The sequence below is a fragment of the Malaclemys terrapin genome, chromosome 3 (assembly GCF_027887155.1).
Source record: "Malaclemys terrapin pileata isolate rMalTer1 chromosome 3, rMalTer1.hap1, whole genome shotgun sequence".
NCBI classification, from domain to species: Eukaryota; Metazoa; Chordata; order Testudines; family Emydidae; genus Malaclemys; species Malaclemys terrapin.
Window position 1 is genome coordinate 132,633,103 of NC_071507.1, and position 23,085 is coordinate 132,656,187.

The 23,085-nt window shown below is 38.9% G+C and overlaps 1 protein-coding gene across 2 annotated transcripts in view; it reads left to right on the forward strand.

Moving 5' to 3' along the window:
• ASCC3 (activating signal cointegrator 1 complex subunit 3) overlaps positions 1-23,085 on the forward strand; it is a 508,554-nt gene that overhangs the window by 169,723 nt on the left and 315,746 nt on the right. For both annotated transcript variants that reach the window (XM_054023229.1, XM_054023231.1), the window contains exon 11: positions 13,179-13,343. In XM_054023229.1, coding sequence (XP_053879204.1) covers positions 13,179-13,343 — 165 coding nt within the window. The remainder of the gene's footprint in view (positions 1-13,178; positions 13,344-23,085) is intronic.

Below are 23,085 nucleotides of genomic sequence, written 5' to 3' on the forward strand. Positions count from 1 at the left end.
TTATTAGCCCTAGTCAGCCAAAATTCTGAGGTTGTTTCTCTGGTTAGGAAAGCAGGTGAAAGATAGATGCCTGCCAAGAGGCTACAGTTTGTGGATTGACTATCAGGATATTACTGTTCTGAGCAGTTGTTGCTGTCCTGGAGCATGAGCATGTTATATCTATGAATGCTGAGCTCCATCTTGTTTATCAAGAGACAAAAGGCTGATTTGGTTCTGAGTATTTCTGGTTTCATCTTTGCTCCTGAACTAAATTTAACTGAAAGTTTTAAAACATTTCCATTTTATGGTCATTTGTATTAATATCAAATTGCCACACGCTCCTAAACTCGGTAAGCAAGACCTTTTACATAGTTCTGATATCCATGTGTATCTGCTTTGTACATTTCCCAATGGGCAAGTTAAATCTGGAACGGTTCCTAATAATAATTGGAACACTGCTGGAAAAAAAAATGACATGGGCAAAGAGAAATGTAAGTTGACAGTAAAAATATTGACAGTTAACCCATTTCTATTCAGCCATGCCCTAATATGAAAGCCAGATTGAAATGTCTTGCTTGAGTTCCAATTCATTAAGTAAATGTGACACTTTATTTTCTCACCATTTCAGTGCTGAGAGAAATGAAGTGGTGAAATAGTGATATAAATGAATGCACTTCTCATTGTGCTGATAACTGAAGTCAAAGGATATCAGAGAATGCAGAAGAAAGACATTTTAAGATTCAGTTTGAATTTTTGCAAAGGATAAGTAGCACAGCTTTCTGATGATTCAAAATGTAGAGTTTATAATTTAATGGATGAAACATGTCATTGTCCCTGAACGTTAATTATAAGAGAAATGCCAGTGCAGCATTTAAAACTAATTATGAGGTGAATAGTAAGAGTGCTTGTTTATTATTTTAATTGAAAAAAGTAATCTTTAGTTTTAACATTTGCAAGTAGTAAACATTTTTATTTCCACTTGTATTTTTAATTAGCATTTTATATTTTTGAATTTAATTTAAAGTTTAGTAGATTTACTGTTTCAGAAACAGGCCACAGAAAGTTTTTTTTTTTCCAAAGGAATTTTTATCATAACATTGCTTGCTACTTTCAAAATAAATCTAAGAAATAATCACAATTGCTGGCAAGACATTTGCCGGAGGTCTCCCAGCTTCCTTAAATATGACTATATCTTATGTAGTTTTTTTATTTGGGTCATTAGTTAGCCATTATTTTAAAATAAGATTCAAAGACATAAAAGAGCATTGTAGTGCATGGTGAATTTTTAGACATATTTCAAAAACAGGAAAAGAAAGAATAGACATCTGTTTATAATTAAAATTTCTGATAGCAAGACTATGGCTTAAAAATTAGTGTGATCTCAACAGTACCAATTTAGCTTTAGCAAATTAGTTAAGTAGCTTGCATTTGTAGTATTTCGCACCTTAAATTTTTAATATGCATTGCTAAATATATTTCATCACAGTTTGCTAATTAATGTTATATGGAAATACAGCTGCTAATTTTTGTGGTTGACATGGCTCATTTCAAAGTGATAACAGCTGCATCTGAAGTAGTGTCACAATTTAGTTAATAAATTATAGTTGTACATTTCTCCACCTTGAATTACCGTGGAGGTCCTTAAAGTCCACATTTACAACTGCTAGCACAAAGTAGTATCTGAATAATAAATAAATAATTCTAAACATAATATCTATGCTTAGATATTATTGTATGGTAAATGTTGGGATAGCACAGACTTTCTTGTGTCATATGACTCTTCAGAATCAGTTTTAGAATAACTAGCAATTGATAAAACCTAGCGTACTCCAAAGACAAATAACATTGCACTGGAACAATATCTGGAGGTGCTCTAAGGATAACTGTCTCTGGGAAACATGGCTAAGTAGTACAGGGATTGGCAACCTTTGGCATGCGGTTCACTAGCGTAAGCACTCTGGCTGGCCGGGCGGGTTTGTTTACCTGCCACATCCACAGGTTCGGTCGATCGCTACTCCCATTCTCTGCGGTTCGCCGTCCCAGGGCAATGGGGAATGCGGGAAGCGGCACGGGCCGAAGGATGTGCTGGCCGCCGCTTCCTACAGCCTCCATTGGCCTGGAGCGGCGAACCACCGAGAGTGGGAGCCGCGATTGGCCGAACCTGCGGACGTGGCAGGTAAACAAACCGGCCTGGCCCGCCAGGGTGCTTACCCTGGCGAGCCGCGTGCCAAAGGTTACTGATCCCTGAAGTAGTATCAGGAGAGAGGGAGGGGAAGAGTGAAGATTTTCAAAAGTGGCTAGTGATTTTGGGGTGTCTAGCTTGAGAAATCTTAAAGGGTCCTGATTTTCAGAGATGCTGAGTCCTTGCCCTCTTGAAACCCTGGCCACTTTAAACTGGCTCAGGTTAAGCAGTCATGGCAGAGGTGCTTAATGATATATTTGTTTCGGTTTTCACCAAGAAGGTTGGTTGTGATTGGACATCTAACATAGTGAATGCCAGTGAAAATGAGGTAGGATCAGAGTCTAAAATAGGAAAAGAACAAGTCAAAAATGACTTAGACAAGTTAGATATCTTCAAATCACCAGGGCCTGATGAAATACATCCTAGAATACTCAAGTTGCTGACTGAGGCGATATCTGAGCCATTAGCAATTATCTTTGAAAAGTCTTGGAAGACAGGAGACATTTCAGAAGACTGGAAAAGGTCAAATATAGTGCCCATCTATAAAAAGAGAAATAAGGACAACCTGGGGAACTACAGACCAGTCATCTTAACTTCTGTATCTGGAACGATAATGGAACAAATAATTAAGCATTCAATTTGCAAAAACTAGTGATTTTTGGTGCCTCAGTTTATCATAGAATCATAGAACTGGAAAGGACTTTGAGAGGTCATCTAGTCCAGTCCTCTGCACTCAAGGCAGGACTAAGTATTATCTAGACCATCCCTGACAGGTGTTTTTCCAACCTGCTATTAAAAATCCCCAATGATGGAGATTCCACAACCACTCTGACAGGAAGTTTTTCCTAATGTCCAACCTAAACCGCCCTTGCAGCAATTTAAGCTTCTTGTCCTATCCTCAGAGGTTAAGAACAATAATTTTTCTCCCTCCTCCTTATAACAACCTTTTATGTACTTGAAAACTGTTATTATGTCCCTCTCAGTCTTCTCTTCTACAACCTAAAGAATCCCAATTTTTTTCAATCTTCCGTTATAGGTCATGTTTTCTAGACCTTTCATCATTTTTGTTGCTGTTCTCTGGACTTTCTCCAATTTGTCCACATCCTTCCTGAAACGTGATATGCAGAACTGGACACAGTACAGCAGTTGAGGCCTAATCAGCGTGGAGTAGTGCGAAACAATTACTTTTCGTGTCTTGCTTACAACACTACTGCTAATACATCCCAGAAGGATGTTCGTTTTTTTTTTTTTTTTTTTTTTTTGCAACAGCGTTACACTGTTGACTCATATTTAGCTTGTGGTCCACTATGACCTCCAGATCTCTTTCCACGGTACTCCTTCCTAGGCAGTTTGTGTATGTGCAACTGATTGTTCCTTCCTAAGTGGAGTACTTTTGCATTTGTCCTTATTGAATTTCATCCTATTTACTTTAGACCATTTCTCCAATTTGCCTAGAGCATTTTGAATTTTAATCCTATCCTCCAAAGCACTTGCAACCTCTCCCAGCTTAGTATGGTCCACAAACTTTATAAGTGTGTACTCTATGCCATTTTCGAAATAATTGATGAAGATATTGAACAGAACCAGAACTGATCCTTGCAGGACCCCACTCATTATGCCCTTCCAGCATGACTGTGAACCACTGATAACTACTCTCTGGGAACAGTTTTCCAACCAATTTTGCACCCACCTTATAGTAGGTCCATCTAGGTTGTACAATAACTCCTCACTTAACATCATCCCGCTTAACGTTGTTTCAAAGTTGCGTTGCTACTCCATTAGGGAACATGCTAATTTAAAGTTGTGCAATGCTCCCTTATAACGTTGTTTGGTTGCTTGCTCTGTCCACTCCTTGTAAGATTCTGCGGAAGAGCAGTGACTTTACAAGGGAGCATTGCACAAGTTCCTCTTCTCCGCTTCTTCCCCTTTCCTCTCAGCACTTCCCCCATAACCAAACAGCTGTTTGGCAGCGCTTAGGAATTTCTGGGAGGGAGGGGGAGTGGAGACACAGCGCTTCCCCGCTGCTCGCCCTCCCTCCCAGAAAGTCCTAAGCATAAAGTGCTGGGAGGGAGGGGGAGGAGCGGAGAAGCACCGCATCTCTGCTCCTGTCCCTCCCTCCCAGAAAGTCCTATGAGCCGCCTAGGATTTTCGGAGGGGGCAGGGGATGGAGCGGGGGATGCAGCATGCTCTGGACAGAAGGTGGAGTGGGGTTGGGAAGAGGTGGGCCTGGAGTGGAGCGGGGACAGGAAGAGGAGCAGCCCCTGGCAAAGTCGGCACCTGTTCTTCTCTGGGGAAGCTGCTGCTGCGAAGGTGCTTCCTAGTGTCCTTGCCTGCAGCAGGCTGTGCCGGTGTGCGGTAAGCCAGGGGCACTTCCCAACCACAGTACAATACAGTACTATACAGTATATAATGCTGTTTGTCTGCTCCCAAAAAATTTCTTTGGAACCTAACACCTTCCTATAAGATTTAACATTAAATCTTATGGGAAAATTGGATTCGTTTAACATTTTCACTTAAGGTTGCATTTTTAAGGAACATAGTTACAATGTTAAGTGAGAAGTTACTGTATTTCCCTAGTTTGTTTATGAGAGGGTCACGTGAGACAGTATCAAAAGCTTTAGTAAAATCAACCAATACATGTCTACCGCTTCCCCCAATCCACAAGGCTTGTTACCCTGTCAGAGAAAGCTATCAAGTTGGTTTGACATGATTTGTTTTTGACAAATCCATGCTGACTGTTACTTATCACCTTATTATCTTCTAGATGTTTTGTTGATTTAATTTAAGTTTAATGGAAGGATAATCAAGAACAGGTCAGTAACCAAGGTTTTCAAAAGAGCAGACTTTGAAAATTTAAGGGAAGTAGGCAGTGAGATCATCTGGATTGACTTAAATGTGGAGGAGGCTTGGAATTTCTTTAAGTTAAAGATGCAAGGACTATCCATATTTTGCATCCCAAGGAAGAGGGAAAAACATGTAGGGAAGGGCTCCTTCTAACTGGAAGAATAACCACTTCAAAAAGGATATTAGGAGTAAACAGAGGGCCTCCAAAAAATGGAAGAAGGTATTTATCTGCAAAGAAAGCTATATCTTGGAGACCAGAAATTGTTGGGATAAAGTGAGAATTGCCAGAAGTCAAGCTGAGTTGCACCTAACAAAGGATATTTAAAAAAAAAAAAAAAAAAAAAAAGAGAGAGAGAGAGAGAGAACACGAAGAAAAGAAGTGAGGATGGTAAGCAGCAAGGATGGGATAGAGATTTAGGATAATCTGGGTATGGCTCAAAGTAAATAAATACTTTCCTCAGTTAAGGATGCTAATGTCAAACATGGGGGGTAAAAATAGGAGAATGCATGGGAATGAGTGTAAAAAAATGGAAATGACTACATCTGTCGTGGAAATAAAACTCAGAGCTTAATGTGCTCCAATTGGAGGTACCAGATAATCTCCATCCCAGAATATTGAAAGAACTGGATGCATGAAATTGCAAATCTGGTAGAAAGGATTTTTAATATATTTATCAAATTGTAGATAGTACTGTATGATTGGGGAATAGTAAATATAGTACTTATATTTTATAAAGATGGGGGGAAAGGATCCAGGCAACTACAGACCCATTAGTATGACCTGAATAGTATGCAAAGCTTTAGAACAAATTCTGAAGGAAAGAACAACTAAGGGAATGGCAGTAATTGGAAAATGGGATAAAATGCAACATAGTGTTTCCCAAAAACAGATTGTGCAAAACTAACCTGATATCTTTCTTTGATAAGATAACTGTTTTTTTTTAGCTAAGGGACATGGAGTAGATTCTATCTGAACTTTAGTAAAGCATTTGATATAGTACTATATGGGAAATCATTAGGTAAACTGGAGAAGAATGGGATTAGTATAGGAATTGTAAAGTGGATAAGGAACTGAATAATGTGGAGACAATTGGTTGTGCTGAAAGGAGAACTGTTGAGTTGGAGGAAGGTTACTAACGGACTTCCTCAATGATCAACCTTTGGACTGATATTATTTAATATTTTCATTAACCGTCTTGGCACAAAAAAGAAGGGGTGTGCTAATGAAATATGCTGATGACTCACAGTTGGGGGGCATCATCAATACAAAGAAGAATCGGACTATAACCAGGACGAACTGGTTGACCTTGAGGACTGGAAAAATAGAAGTGGGATGAAATTTAATAATATAAATGTCAAGTATCAGGGGGTAGCCGTGTTAGTCTGTATCTACAAAAACAACAAGGAGTCTGGTGGCACCTTAAAGACTAACAGATTTATTTGGGCATAAGCTTTCGTGAGTAAAAACCTCACTTCTTCGGATGCATAGAGTGAAAGTTACAGATGTAGGCATTATATACTGACACATGGAGAGCAGGGAGTTACTTCACAAGTGGAGAACCAGTGTTGACAGGGCCAATTCAATCAGGGTGGATGTAGTCCACTCCCAATAATAGATGAGGAGGTGTCAATTCCAGGAGAGGAAAAGCTGCTTCTGTAGTGAGCCAGCCACTCCCAGTCCCTATTCAAGCCCAGATTAATGGTGTTGAATTTGCAAATGAATTTTAGTTCTGCTGTTTCTCTTTGAAGTCTGTTTCTGAAGTTTTTTTGTTCAATTATAGTGACTTTTAAATCTGTAATAGAATGACCAGGGAGATTGAAGTGTTCACTTACTGGCTTATGTATGTTACCATTCCTGATGTCCGATTTGTGTCCATTTATTCTTTTGCGGAGGGACTGTCCCGTTTGGCCAATGTACATGGCAGAGGGGCATTGCTGGCACATGATGGCATATATGACATTAGAGGATGTGCAGGCGAATGAGCCCCTGATGGTGTGGCTGATGTGGTTGGGTCCTCTGATGCTGTTGCCAGAGTAGATATGGGGACAGAGTAGGCAACGAGGTTTGCTACAGGGATAGGTTCCTGGGTTGGTGTTTCTGTGGTGTGGTGTGTAGTTGCTGGTGAGTATTTGCTTCAGGTTGGGGGGTTGTCTGTAAGCGAGGACTGGCCTGCCTCCCAAGGTCTGTGAGAGTGAGGGATCATTTTCCAGGATAGGTTGTAGATCGTGGATAATGCGCTGGAGAGGTTTTAGCTGGGGGCTGTATGTGATGGCCAGTGGTGTTCTGTTATTGTCCTTGTTGGGCCTGTCTTGCAGTAGGTGATTTCTGGGTACCCGTCTTGCTCTGTCAATCTGTTTCCTCACTTCCCCAGGTGGGTATTGTAGTTTTACGAATGCTTGATAAAGATCTTGTAGGTGTTTGTCTCTGTCTGAGGGGTTGGAGCAAATTCGGTTGTATCTTAGGGCTTGGCTGTAGACAATGGATCGTGTGATGTGTCTTGGATGGAAGCTGGAGGCATGTAGGTACGTATAGCGGTCAGTAGGTTTCCGGTATAGGGTGGTGTTTATGTGACCATCAATTATTTGTACTGTAGTGTCCAGGAAGTGGATCTCTTGTGTGGACTGGTCCAGGCTGAGGTTGATGGTGGGGTGGAAATTGTTGAAGTCCAGGTGGAATTCTTCAAGGGCCTCCTTTCCGTGGGTCCATATGATGAAGATGACCAGCAACTACACACTTACACACCAGTGTAAGTGAACACTTCAATCTCCCTGGTCATTCTATTACAGATTTAAAAGTCATTATTTATATTATAATAATATAAATGCGTTCCTAGCACACCATGGGCTCTTGCTTTGTTGACTCAAAGTTTGTGGATCTCTCATAGTCCTACACAATAAGCCATGCTTTGAAGTTAACCTTCTCATCTGAAGTTCTAAGGCTTCAGTCCTGATGGGCCATCTAGTTAGAGACATACATAATACGTTTACTTACAGACATCAAGACAATTAGTTTCTATGAACAATGTGACAGCCAGGAACAATACTTCATTAGCTAATATGCAGTTTACACATCAAATAAATTCACATCTAAACCCTAAACATCCTTTGACCTAGGGTCAATAAAGTAGAAAGATAGTAATCACAGGAAACAGGTGAAGACAATAACCTTATCATATTACTAGCTTTCATGCATTTAAAGCAAATGTAATTACCGGGCACATGCCATATACAGATAATGTGATAACATTCCCTTTTGTTCTATTCTAACAAATTAATTAGTACACTTAACACTTCCTTGAGGTTGTGATCTGAGCTGGCTAGCTATCAGCACCACAACTAGGATGTGCAACAATTGAGAATGTTCTGTGGTTATACAGGAGGTCAGGCTACATGATAATGGTCCTTTCTAGTCTTGTATCAGAGGGGTAGCCGTGTTAGTCTGAATCTGTAAAAAGCAACAGAGGGTCCTGTGGCACCTTTGAGACTAACAGAAGTACTGGGAGCATAAGCTTTCGTGGGTAAGAACCTCACTTCTTCAGATGCAAGGGATGCCTTGCATCTGAAGAAGTGAGGTTCTTACCCACGAAAGCTTATGCTCCCAGTACTTCTGTTAGTCTCAAAGGTGCCACAGGACCCTCTGTTGCTTTCTAGTCTTAAAAGCTATGAATCTGTCATCTCTGTTACACCAATTCAGACAGAATGTGACAAGGGCACTGAAGCTGCACATACTTTTAGGTTATCACTGAGAGCTCTCTGCTTCAGGGAGAAGCTTTACATCCTTTGCAAGGTACATTTGCCCAGCATTATGGCTCAAATTCGGAGAGAAGTGAACTTTCATGTTGACTGGCTCTGCAGAAGTAGTGTCCCAGATACTGTGATTTGATATTGTGGATAAATGTTGACTTTTTTATGGTGTTATTGTGAAGGAAAATACAATGCATACCAAATAAGAATACAATATATGCTTTAGAACAGGGGTCGGCAATCTTTCAGAAGTGGTGTACCGAGTCTTCATTCATTCACTCTAATTTAAGGTTTTGCATGCCAGTAATACATTTTAATGTTCTTAGAAGGTCTCTTTCTATAAGTCTATAATATAGAACTAAATTATTGTTGTATGTAAAGTAAATAAGGTTTTTAAAATGTTTAAGAAACTTCATTTAAAATGCAGAGCCCTCCGGACCAGTGGCCAGGACCGGGCAGTGTGAGTGCCACTGAAAGTCAGCTCCCATGCCATAGGTTGCCTACCCCTGCTTTAGAATTCAGGAGATGATCATTTAAAACTCAGACTAGCAAACTTGGACCTGTCACCAAGAGGAATTACATTTTACTTTTCACATTTTAAGTTTAGGGAAATAATTCAGTATCTCAGTTACCATTGTCTGTTAACTGTTGGAAGCTGACTTTTTATTAGAACTCATTTAACAAAGACCAGTCTCTTTAACAAAGCTAACTCCACTTCCTGTAATCGCATGTTCTTCCAGCAATATTGTTGATCTAGCTAAGGTTCCTGTGTGAATTATTTGTGAAAATATTTTGTGGTTCATGAAGATCCTTGGAATCCGAGTCTAGTGATCTGAGAAGGTCTACAAGAGTGAATTGGTGAAAAATCAATAATTTTTGTTTCAGAGCTGTAGCCGTATTAATCTGTATCCGCAAAAAGAACGAAGAGTACTTGTGACACCTTAGAGACTAACAAATGTATTTGAGCATAAGCTTTCGTGGGCTACATCCCACGTCATTGGATGCATGCTGTGGAAAATACAGTAGGAAGATATAGATACACATGAAAAAATGAGTGAAAAAACAGACTCCACTGAGAAACTGCAGAATTGGAATTAATTTGCAAACTGGACACCCTTAAATTAGGCTTGAATAAAGACTGGGAGTGGATGGCTCATTACATAAAGTAAAAACTATTTTCCCATGCTAATTTTTTCCCCCTATTGTTGCTCACGCCTTCTTGTCAACTGTTGGAAATGGGCCATCCTGATTATTACTACAAAAGTTTTTCTCCTGCTGATAATAGCCCACCTTAATTGATTACTCTCGTTATAGTTGGTATGGCAACACCCGTTTTTTCATAAATGTATTCTCTATCTCCTAATCCATGAGAATACCAAATAGAACTGGATCCAAGACAGATGCGATGAAGTGGGTTTTAGCCCACAAAAGCTTATGCTCAAATAAATTTGTTAGTCTCTAAGATGCCACAAGTACTCAATAATTTTTGTAGCTTTCCTAGCTGAGTAGGGGGGTTGAAAGGAAGAACGTATTATGAGAACTGGGGCAAGATATTCAAGAAGCTGTGGAAGAAAGAGGTGAGGGGAAACTGGGAAGAACAATCTCTGAAGCAGACCCCAACATTTTGGGAAGAGGGAACAAAATTATTTTGGATCCCAGACCAGCTTAATCTTAATCTACCCTTACAAGTCTTTCTGAAAAAAACATTAGCAAGTAATGAGAATATTTGGTATATCTTCATTGTTTGTTTCTAGGAAGTGGAGTACTAGTTTTTAATAATAGCAAGCAGGCTATTTCTTCCGTTACTGTAGGATATTTCAGTCATTATAAAGGTGGACAAGACTGAATCTGGCATTCTGTCACAGGAAAAATCTTGCAAACAGGGCCGGCTCGAGGCACCAGCCTGGCAAGCAGGTGCTTGGGGCGGCCGCTCCGGAGAGGGGTGGCAGGTCCGGCAATTCGGCAGACGGTCCCTCACTCCTGCTCAGAGCGAAGGACCTCTTGCCGAATTGCGATCGCGGCTTTTTTTTTTTTTTTTGCTCCTTGGGGCGGCCAAAACCCTGGAGCCGGCCCTACTTGCAAAAATGGATTGCTAGGAGTCTTACTGTAAAATCTTTTCTTAGATTACAGCAAAATTTTAGGATGCAAGTAGCTGCTATGTGAGCTTTTCTAGAGACTTTTGCTATTCTTACATTCACTCTGGAGACTCTGTAATCTGCAGAGATGATTGTCAATTTATTCTTCATGATTCTTCATGATGTTTCAGTTCTGAGCTTCTGAAAAGCTGAGATTCAAAACTGCATCCAGTTTTGAAAAGTAGGTTTTTAAAAAAAAATTTAAGGAAATTGCAGAATGTTTTTTCTTGCAAGACCTTAAGGTTAATTCTAATTTCTGGTGTGAAGCATTGATTTTTTTTTTAAACACTAAACACTAAAGTGAATGTGGCTTTTTTCCCCCCCAGTTCAAAGTTGAGAAGGATTGTTTTGCTATATGTACTGAAAAATTATTCATATTTTTTTTATTTAGATGTAAATAAATGAAAGTGTCCTTAAAAGTTCATCTTCTGTTTTTACTATAGCTACATTTAATATCAAAACTCAAACTAGAATGACTCGGTATCCACTCTCCAAACATATCTCTTTGAGAAAACCATGTATTCAAAGAGAATTCAGCTTTTAATCATAGATTGATTTTTATAACTTGCAGATATGATGTATTAATAATATATGATGCCCATTTTTATTGCAAGCTATTATGCGAATTCTTGGTCGTTTGAGACTGGCAAGGGGGTATGGATCTTACCTTCTAGATCACTGGTGGAAATCTGGCCCACATCAGTAGTAAGCGAAAGCAATCCCCAACTACTCAGTGGCATATATAAAATGATTAGTGGTGTCAGTCCAATTCTTAGAGGACAAGTGTATACATCACTGAAACCCCATCACAAATTGACAATCTTATTAACAGTCATAGCAAAGGGAGCAAATTTCAAATACATTGCAGACTGAATTATCCTCTATTTGAGAGAATCCTTCCTGGTTACGGGCAAGATGGAAAAATGGTCACTTCTATCTATTTTCTATCACTAAATAGCAATACAATCACTAATAAAAACAATTCTGAGCCTGTGTTAATACTGGGAAGTTAATCAAAGAATCCTTATGCCCCATTGTTCATTAAAACAAGAAGAGCAGTCTTAACTTTATTCATATGATTTATAGAGCAAAACTTTCTAGTTTCTTAACTCTTGTAATACAGTCTCAATGAAATATCCAGGCCTGAACTGTAATTATTCTCTTTAGTTTACAAGTTGCTTTTCAAATATAATGGTATTACTGTAAGCTTTATTTCAGTAGTTAAAATGTGCTTTTCTACTGAACCTAAAGAAAGAGAGGCAGGTAAGATTTCTATATGTCCTTGAAGTCTGAGATTTATGACTATCAGGACAGTGATTTATCACATCATTTATAAGGATAAAAATAAACAACAAATGACTGTCCTGAACTCACAGTAGGGTGACCAGGTGTCCAGTTTTTGACCAGAACACCTGGTCAAAAAGGGACCCTGGCAGCTCCAGTCAGCACCGCTGACCGAGCCATTAAAAGTCCAGTTGGTGGTGCTGCTGGGCTAAGGCATGCTAGTCCCTACCTGTTCTAAGGCACCGGGCTACACTCTAGAAGCGACCAGCAGGTCCGGGTCCCAGGTGGGACAATAAGCTGGTTTTGGAAAAACTGTCTTTAGCCACTGGTCACAGCTCCTGAAGGAAAATCTCATGCAGGGGCCAAACCCAACTGGATCTGCTAGAGGAGCCACAGTTGGTGAATAGAGGAGCTGCAACCCAGAGGTCCAGATCTGAGTGGTTGAACAGTGGGGTTCTACATTGGAGAGAAGTAAAGGAAGAAAATCCTGTCACCTGAGTACCACCCTCAAGAGGGGCTGCAAAGGGGTCTGAAGTGGGCTGTAACTGTGACAGGTGGTGAAAATTGGAAGCATGCTAGTATTTTATTTATCACTTTTATCATTCAGTGAGACTTAATGTATGTCTACAGTGCAGTTAGATGCCTGTGCCAGCTGACTTGGGCTTGCATGGCTCAGGCTAAAGGGCTGGTTAATTGCAGTATAGATATTCGGGCTGGGACTGGAGCCTGGGCTCTGGGACCCTGCGAAAGGGTAGGGTCTTAGAGCTCAGGCTTCAGCCCGAGCCTGAACATCTGCACCTCAATTAAACAGCCTGTTAGCCCAAGCCCTGCAAACCTGAGTCAGCTGGCACAGGCCAGCCCCAATGTATGCATACTCTTAGTCTCCTAGTCACTTAAATGCTTTTGAAAATTTCACCCGTAGTGTTAGATCGCTAGAATTGTTAGTTTTGGATGTTGTTGGCACGGATTTTCCTTTGTGGATGCTTAGGATTCTTTTTCCTGTTTGACAGATGCTTGTGACCACTCCAGAGAAATGGGATGTAGTGACAAGAAAGAGTGTTGGGGATGTAGCACTCTCTCAACTTGTAAAGCTCCTGATTCTTGATGAAGTGCATCTGTTGCATGAAGACAGAGGACCAGTGCTAGAGAGTTTAGTGGCACGCACCTTACGGCAGGTAAGAGAATCTTCACATTGACTTTCAGAAATAATTCAAGAATAAATAGAATTCAGAGGTAAGAAATCAAGTATTTTAAAATATTACCTCATGGTACTTTGGCAGCATGTAATTCTTTTAGTTGTAGTAAATACTACAATACGAAGGAAGCAGATGTATATTTCATTTTTGTCTAGCAACGTGTCATATTAATTGACTGGTAAGGGATGTCAAAAATTATATCATGTAAATTTTATTTGTACTACTTTTGGCTACCAGTGTAAGGGGAAAATCAGAGTGTTTTTCATAATTAAATAAATATTATATGTGAATAACATTTTTAGAATTAATGCTTCATTAATGAATTATTAGTGTCCAAGTTTAGCCAGAACTATGAATGGAAACTTACATTTTACTGGGATTTTTCAATACGAAGCGAAATCTGCTGATATGATACTGTTTGTGGCAAAGCATGAATGCAAAGTAGTAGATTGAAACTAAGAAGATTTATAGTGCTGCTGGAAAAGCATTCTCTAAAGGAGTAGTAGAAACAAAATATTATGTGATACTCTGGTATTTTCTAAATATCAGAGGGGTGTATAGCAGAGGGGAGAAGGAGGGAATGGAGAGCATAGAAAAATACCAGATTCTCATGATCCATTACAAACAGAAGAGGTTCAGAGATGGACAACGAATATGATTAGAGCCATGGGATAGGATTCCATATGAAGAGAGATTTGAAATTTAGGACTGTTCAATTTAGAGAGGAAGTGAATAAGAAGGACATGATAAAGTAATGAATGATATAAAGACGATAAAATGGAGTTCCTATTTATCCTTTTTATAATACAAGAACAAGGGTACCTACAATGAAATTATCTGGCAAAACAATTAAAATAGATAAAAGGAAATATTGTTGTGCTCAACACATTGATCTGTGGGGTCAAAAAAGGATTAGACATTTCTTTGAACAATTAGCGCATCCACAAGCACATTGTATAGGACAACTGTTTTAGAAGGGCTTATAAACTCTCACGCTTCGTGGCTGAAGTCAACCATTAACCAGCAGGGGCTAAAAAGAAACTTCCTTATAGGCAGGTTATTCCATAAGAGCCAACTGAAGGTTGCTTGTATGTTCTTTTGAAATATCTGTTTCTGCTCACTGAGGGACAGGATACTGGACAAAATGGACCACTGGTTAGATCTAATGTGGTAATACTGATATCCCTGTGTAAATGCAATATAATTATTACCATTGCTACTGCTGCTACAAAATGTTGGAAAACTCTACTTTGTGCTAAGATCCCTTGTCTCAATACAGCTTTAACCTTCCAAATAAGTGGATTTTTGATGAGTTCTGTGCAATTTTGTGTACAGTGTTTTTTTCTTTTGAGGGAGGTATTGTTTGTTATCCCAGATGTCTTATGAAAAGGACCAGATATTCTAGTGTTGATTTCTCTATTTCTACTGTAGAAGATCACCATCTACATACTCTTTTTTGTTCCTATGAGATTTGCAGCATCATTTTTTCAAAGCACAAAGATATTTTGTTTCAAATTGATATCACTGGAATTTTAAGACCATCAAAACTGAACTTGAATCACTGTTGGACTTCAGCTCATTTTGTGTCCAGTAAATATGCAATTAAATAACCCTCCCGCCTCCCCCCCCCCCCCCCGCCCAAAAAACAAACAAACAGAAAGGAAAAATCTTAAACCAAAAACAAACAGAACAACACACCACCAACCACCATAGTTCAGCAGAAATTGTAGCATGAGAAATGGAGCCCTCGTGAATTGCCACTTGCTTTCATAATGGCAAGAAGAAGGAAAAAATGGAGAGTACTGCAAATCTTTATAACAGAATTTGCAAAATTGTGGGGAAGGGAAGATAAATTAATATCAAAATATTGAGATAGAAGGAAACATCACTATGATAGACACATTCCAGAAGAGAAGGATAATCAACAGAGAAAACTAAACTCTGTAAACAGAACTGTTTTTAAAAGATTGGAAGGTAAGCGGTAGAACCAAAAAAAGATCAAAACGTTTAAGAATAATGAGCCCTCCAGAGGTGAAGGGCAAACAAGCTGCATCTGTTTTGAACAATAGCTGCCTAATATTCTTAAAATGGAAGCAAAAATTTGTGAGTTTGCAATCTGCTTTTTATAAAATAAAGAGTTCATTGCTGCATGAGGAGCTACAAAGGAAGAAATGCCTATTGTTTCCATTTATACTTTGCTTTAGACACATTAAAGCAGGTTGCTGCCATTGACTTCCTTTTGGTCAGGATTTCACCCTAAAAATTATAGAATAGTTGTCTCAAGACAATCCTATATCTCTTATGCCAAAACTCTGTTTTATTTAAAACAAACATAAAAAAGACTGGCTTTTTAAGAAAGAGAGACTGATGTGGACTTGAAAACAATGAGACAAGAAGCCAATATGGAACCTGCAACTTTATTAACTATCAGGGACTATTCTCTTCCCCACAACACATGCACAAACACACACACACTCTGTCTCTGTCTGTCTCTCTCAGATTACCAGCAGGGCCATTCCAGTGCAGGTCACTAAAGACCCAGGGTTCTACAAACTTGTGCATGATATGAGGGCAGTGCCTCCTCTACACCTCCAGACCTGGGACCCAGAGTACCAGCCCTACTTTCCTTCACGCAGGAAGTAAGAGAGATGAGATGACAGGAGCCATGTGCTGTGTGACAGATGGATGCATGCCTCCTCACTATGCAATGTCATGCTCTGGGCCCATGCCCACACAGCATATTGGAGAAATATAGTCTAGACGAACTGTGACTGAAAACATCCCTGTATTCATACCCTAGACGCTGTTGTACTGATCCTTATACAAAATATGCCTTGTAAGGTATAATTTGAAAATTAAGAACTCACTGGTCAATAATATCATGGTGAAATGTATGTAGCAACATTATATGTAAAGTTATTAAATCCCCTTGTATGACGATCTTATCACATGTTCAAAACCTCACAGCCCTGCCCAGGCAGAAGTGTCCTGAATGAAGAAATCTGTGTTTACCTCAATTTTACACATAAGCAATAAACAGGGTTCTCATGACAGCAGGGAGAGGAGATGTCAGGAGACAAAGCAAATTTGCATTTCATCAAACACAAGTGAGAAGAACAAACATGGAGCCTCCTTCTCAACCAGACTCCATTTCACCTTCCTTACTGTGGGGAAAAAAACTGCTTTGAGCTGTAATTCTTGGGAGAATCCACTTCAAAGTTAACTGGACTATAAAAGAAAAGGGCAGAAAACCCCAAATTCATGCTCTTTCTTTGACATAAGAAGACAAAGGAACCAGCCCTTTAACTTCAGGGGGCCATTCTGGTCTGAGAATTTGGTTAGACATGTTGCTGGGTACATGTGGTAAGGATTTTACCTTGAACAAAGTCTATCTTAAGTTTTAGCTACCAGAAAGCATTTTATCTTTTTTTCTCATGTAATCATTTCTGACTTTAATTCTGATACTTCAGTTTGCTTAAAATCCTATCTTCTTTTGTTGTTAAACTTATAGCTCACCATTGAGCTGGAAAGGCACATCAAGTGGGGTCTTTCCGAGATCTTCCTTGGGTCCAGTTCTATTTGATATTCTCATGGATTATGAGATAGAGAATACACTTACGAAGTTTGCAGATGATACCAAGCTTGGAGGGGTTGCAAGTGTTTACAGGATTAAAATTTAAAATGATCTTGACAAAACAGAGAAATGGTCTGACAAATCCTAAGCACTACACTTAGGAAGGAATAATCAGTTGCACAAATACAAAATGAGAAATGACTGCCTAGGAAGGAGTACTGCAGAAAAGGATCTGGGAGTTATAGTGGATTACAAACAAAATATGGGTCAACAGTATAATACTGTTTGGGGGAAGAAAGCAAACATAATTCTGGGATGTATTAGCAATACACACAAGTAATTCCTCCACTCTACTCAGCAGTGGAGTATTGTGTCCAGTTTGGGCACTACACTTCAGGAAAGATATGGACAAATTGGAGAAAGTTCAGAGGAGAGTAAATGATTAAAGATCTAGCAAATATGACCTAAGAGGAAAGATTGAAAAAAATGGGTTTGTTTAGTCTGGAGAAGAGAAGACTGAGGGGGGACATAACAGTCTTCAAGTACATAAACGTTTGTTATAAAGAAAAGGGTGATAAATTGTTCTCCTTAACCAATGGGGACAGGGCAAGAAGTAATGGAATTAAATTGCAGCAAGGGAGATATAGATTAGACATTTGGAAAAACATCCTAAATGTAAGGGTAATTAAGCACTGGAACAAATTGCCTAGGGAGGTTGTGGAATCTCCATCAGTGGAGGTTTAAAAGAACAGGTTAGATAAACACCAGTCAGGATCGCCTAGATGATATTTAGTCCCACCTCAGAGCAGGGGACTGGGCTAGATAATCTACTGATGTTCTTTCCAGTCCTACTGTTGTATGATTACAAGGACCTCCAATTGGTCCCTTTTTGACCTCCCAACTGCACTGGAACCTGCCACCAAGGAACAGTAATCAGCTTACACATCTACCTGAATCCTGCCAGGCAGCTAGAAAGGCATCCACTTGCTGCCTGAGGTCTTTTTTGTTTGTTTTTAATCACCCCATGTTGGATAGCTGTACTCCATCCTGTCAAAACAGTTCTTCATCTTCATCACTCAAGGTTTGCAAGCATGGCAAACCATTCTGTACTAGCCTCTGCTAATCTCTGAATGAATTGTCCTTTTGATCCACCCAGGATACCACATCATCCATCCATGATCTTCTTTCTCTGCCTCATGTTCGTCCATCGGTTTTCCCTTCTAGTGCTTGTGTTTAGGGGCTGCCTGCTGAACTTCTTAAATTGTATTCCATAAATAGAATCTTTGATTTAGTAAAATCTTTGACTAGTGTTTGCAGAGTTCCAGTCATTTCCAGTACTTTTTCGTTGGGAATATGACCTATCCATGACACTTTCAGAACTCCTCTATATCACCATAATTTGAGGGATTGTAATTTATTGATTGTTTGAATGTCCTTGTTTCGCAGCCATCATTTAACACAGACCAAATGTAAGTTTTTCAGAGCTAGACTTTATTCTTCAGATTTATCTCTCTTCTCATCAGATGTTTATTTTTGCAGAATGTCTCTTTAGCTCTTTCTATTCTGGTGCAGACTTCAGTATCTGATCTTCAAGTATCTTCTCTAATGATGAGTATCAGTAGCTTTTCAACTGATGTACGGCTGTGTCACTCACTGGAACCTTGCATGCCATCATAATTTGTCTTGCCACGTTCAATTCTAGAACATATTCTTTGCCATATTCATGTATAATTTTCCACTAACTTAATCAGATCTTCTTCTGAATCAGCGAACCACACTGTCATCTGCATGGTGAATGTTCACCTGTTTTCCATTTATCTGAATATCTTCTTCTGTTTCTTCAGGCTGGGATGATTTAGTTGGTGTTGGTCCTGCTTTGAGCAGGGGGTTGGACTAGATGACCTCCTGAGATCCCTTCCAACCCTGATATTCTATGATTCAGTTAATATAATCAAACTATAAATGTTGAATAAAGTCGGTGGCAATATACAACTTTGTCTTGCTTACTTTATTAAGGCTTACTTTATTAATCTCTGATTGAGGGTTTTTCAGGGCTATCATCACCATATAGTTCTTTGATGTTGTCTCACTGTCTCTCATTCGTACCTTTTAGGGTCTTTAAAATACTGTCAATTTTTGTCCTAATGGGTCATATAGTCACCTTTCTTCTGTAACCGAAGGCTCTTATCTTTCGATACATCTCACTTAATTTGTTTTTTGTCCATCTGTTCAACTTCTTTGCATTCTAATTCAACCATTCAGATTTCACAAATCTCCATTTATTCTTAATCATTTTATTAATCTTCAGTATTCCTCTTTTTCTGTTCTCAATCTGTGCTTTTACTTTCTTTGTTTCATCCATAAGAGCAATGATTAATTTGTCATCCATGGGCTTTTCTTAGTTATTTACTTCTTTCTTATATATTTATCTGAAGCTTCTTTGATAGCATCTTTCAAATGTTCCCAAGTCAATTTATCTTTATTTTCATTAATGATCCATGACACTTCTTGTGAGTTTGTATCTCATGATTCCTCAGAGCTTCAGTGTTCCATCTTAGTAGCATTTGGGTTTCTGTAACTTTTTCAGTTTGATATTCAGTCTTATTAATACCAGTCTATTTTCTGATCTATAATGTGCACTTGGCATAACTTTAACTTTCCTAACACCATATCTGTATCTAAGGTACATTGTGATTTAAAAAAGAATATTTGCTTTTTACATCCCTCTTGCTGATTTTCATGTATGCCTGATGCTTTTTTGTTGAAAACAAATATTGCAAATGAGGTCATATTTCTTACAAAATTATATGAATATTTCTCCTCTGTCATTTCTTTCACCTAGGCCAAATGGGCCAACTGCCACAGATAGTTTTTACCTTCCTACTTTTGTGTTCCAGTCTCCCATAAGATTTACCACTCTTTCTTTCTTTTCACCACTGATTTCCATTACTACTTCAATGTTTTTATAGAATTTGTCAACAGTTCTGGGGAGATAAATTTACTCTCCATATGAGAAATCACTGTACCCCCTTTTGTTGTAATATACTTCCCAGTTTCCCAATTCACTTCCAACCTTGCCTGGTTGATCTTGGCAGGTCTGGCAATTCCTCACCAAACCCATCTTGGAAGCATCTCTAAACAAAGACAAATCCAGGGAAAAGAGCTGAAATGAGGCTGACATCTCTCTTTATTCTGATGACCAAATTAACCCTATTCCTATGTCTAAATCATTCTCCCCCAGGTGAATAATGAGGAATGAGTAGAGTGCCATAGAGTGAAGGGTCACTCACTGTTCCCACAGTCTGTCCCTCCTTCCCTGTCCTCTCAGGCAGCCAAATCGGGGAAGCCTAGCTGGAGGTCCCTCACATTTGTCAAATGCCCTTTTGTGAACCCAGTGAATAATACTAAGACCACATATCCAGATAGCTATAGGTCAGGCTTTTCTGCTGGATCCTGAAGAAGAACAAACAGTAGCATGTTCAGCTGTGAAAGTTCCAGTTCAAATATTATTACCTTGAGGAGGCTGAATCTAAGACCTAAAGACTTGCTAGCACCGTGTCAGCAATGTCTGACTCATTGTTCTTTGATTCAGAAACTAGAAGCCCTACCCTAAAATCCTCCCAGAAGACCATTGGGAATAATGCCTTAAAGAAGAGTGTCTTGCTGTCACTCCTACAAATCTAAATAGTGACTGGTTCTTCTTTGAGTACTGATCCCCATCTGTGTTCCACATGTGGATATGCATGGGCACCATGCGCCTGAAATTGGACATTTCTATCAATTAGTGTCTGTTGTTCCATGCCTACATAGTTCCTTTCCTTGTGCTCCAAACTGAGGATATAAGGGACAGTAGACACCAGCAATTCTGCCTTAAACAGGACGGCTTTGCTGCCACTACTACAAATTTGAATAGTGACTGGTATTCTGGAATCTACTATAAGGCCCTTTGAACATGACCAGCCTTGAACATGAACTAAAACCCTGAAGCCTGGCTCAAGAAATGCCTCCACCTTTGCACAAAAATAAATGTCTGCTAGTCTACCTGCAGTTGCTGATGTCAAACTTGATGAATTAAGCCTATCATAAATTAGAATACTGGAGATTCTAGCATAGATCATACGTGGGAAGGCCCAACATTTCTTATACAAAAATTACTGACAAAAAGCTCTTTTGGGGACTTAAAGTTATTCACTTGCTATATCAAAGGATTTTTTTTTTTAAAGATTATGCCTCTTTTAAAAAAAAGACATTTTAGCAATCACCTCATTTATATTTATAAACAAGCTACATTACAAAAATAACTGGATGGGACGTGTTTGCCCATTACTCATATAGTAATTTAAAGGTGGCAGAATCTGGCCCTTTGTCATGTTGTCTCATTGAGCAAGATGCTGCTCAACATGACTAAAGATGGTAGACTAAAATGAATCTATAGGATAAATTTTTAGACTGCATACATGATGAAACATATTGGTTAGATGGCTTGTGATAAAAGAAAAGCTAGGGGGTATTACTTAACATTAGGTAACATTTATGCCCTTAATGGGTATCAAAAGCATTATGCAATATGATGGCTGCTGGTGAGTTTAATTATTAACTAAATGGGTAGACAGACCATCTCTTCCTCAGCTAACTCTAAAGAATTGAAAGATACCTTAAAATGTTTTAATTGGAGTAATATATTTAGGGATTCCCCAACATATAAAGATAGAGTTCCATTCCAGCCCTTCTCAAACTAAGTCTGGAATGGATATTTCTTTTCATCTTAGACTGTTTAAACAATGTAATCTCTACAAACATAGCATTCATAATCATATCTAATCATGCACCAATGTTTTGAGGGATTAATAGCAGTGCTACACACACATGATAAGAATGGAAAGTTCAACACTGTTATTAAAATACATTCATTTTACACATGCAGATGATAAATCTGCTATCCTTATTGTTGAAACAATAACTAGTCATGGAACAAATCACACATTGCTTCCTATAAAATAAGGAAAATCTTGCAGATAAATAGCCCTGTATATTGGGTTAATGAATCAGAATATTGATTACTATTTACCAATTCCTACTGAAACCTGCTTTAAAATATTTAATAATATGGTTATATATATTTTCCTTCTTAATGATTTTACACTGAGGTCTTAAGGAAGAAAATGTGTATTCTAGAATTTCCTGCCTAGTCATACTGTCATATGTATTACCTATTTTGTATACTACTTTTGTAGCTATAACCAAGTTTCAAAAATAGGCGGGGGTTTTGCTGTGGGAGGCACGCACGGGAGGCAGCAAGACATTCTCAGTGCATAGACATCAAGGAAGAAGTTTTCAAAATTGTTCACTGATTTTGTTGCCAAACTTGAGACAATTTGGACCTAAGGTTCAGAGGCAGCTTCTATTGACTTAACTTGGAAATGTAAGTGTCTGAAGTTGGGTACCCAGGAATTGGGGATTGAGGTGTGAACAAAATTAGAGGGCACTTGAAAATTTGGACTCTAATGTGTGTAGAGGTAGAAAGAGGAGAGGAAGGGATGTTAACTGTAATTTAGAAATAGCTAATGGATTTTTCTTTTGAAGTTTTACACATTAGGCCATATCCCTTTCCCTGCTAGAGGTACTTTGTGCCAGTCCATCAGCGTAGAACATCTGCAAAGCTGACTTGCCAGGCTATCGAAAGATGGTGTTGGTGTGGGGGAATCCCCAGGTGGGGTACACTGGAGAGTAACAGCTGTGCCCTAAGTTACACCTAAGGCTAGAGAGGGTGTAGAAGAGGCTTGTGGCCAAGTTTGGGGGCCCCTCCTTACCTGGTGCGCTGGGTACCAAACCTGTGACACTGAAACACCTGAGAAAAGATAGGTATAATAGAATTGCTGACATAATCTTAGCTCTAGTAGAGTGAACAGCTCATTAATGCACATTTTGCACTTTTCAATTTTTGAAGAATGTTTTTGCAAGTGATTTAAATTGACTTTACTAAACTTTTTTTAGTGGAAAAATTGCTTTGAGCTCTGCTGATATACTCTGGATATAACATCAAAAGAGTTCTTTTAAACTAATTTGTAGCTTTGATGTTTAAAGTTATGTAGTCTTGAGCATAACACAGATGTAAAATCAAAACGTTTAAACCTTTTTAATCAAAAT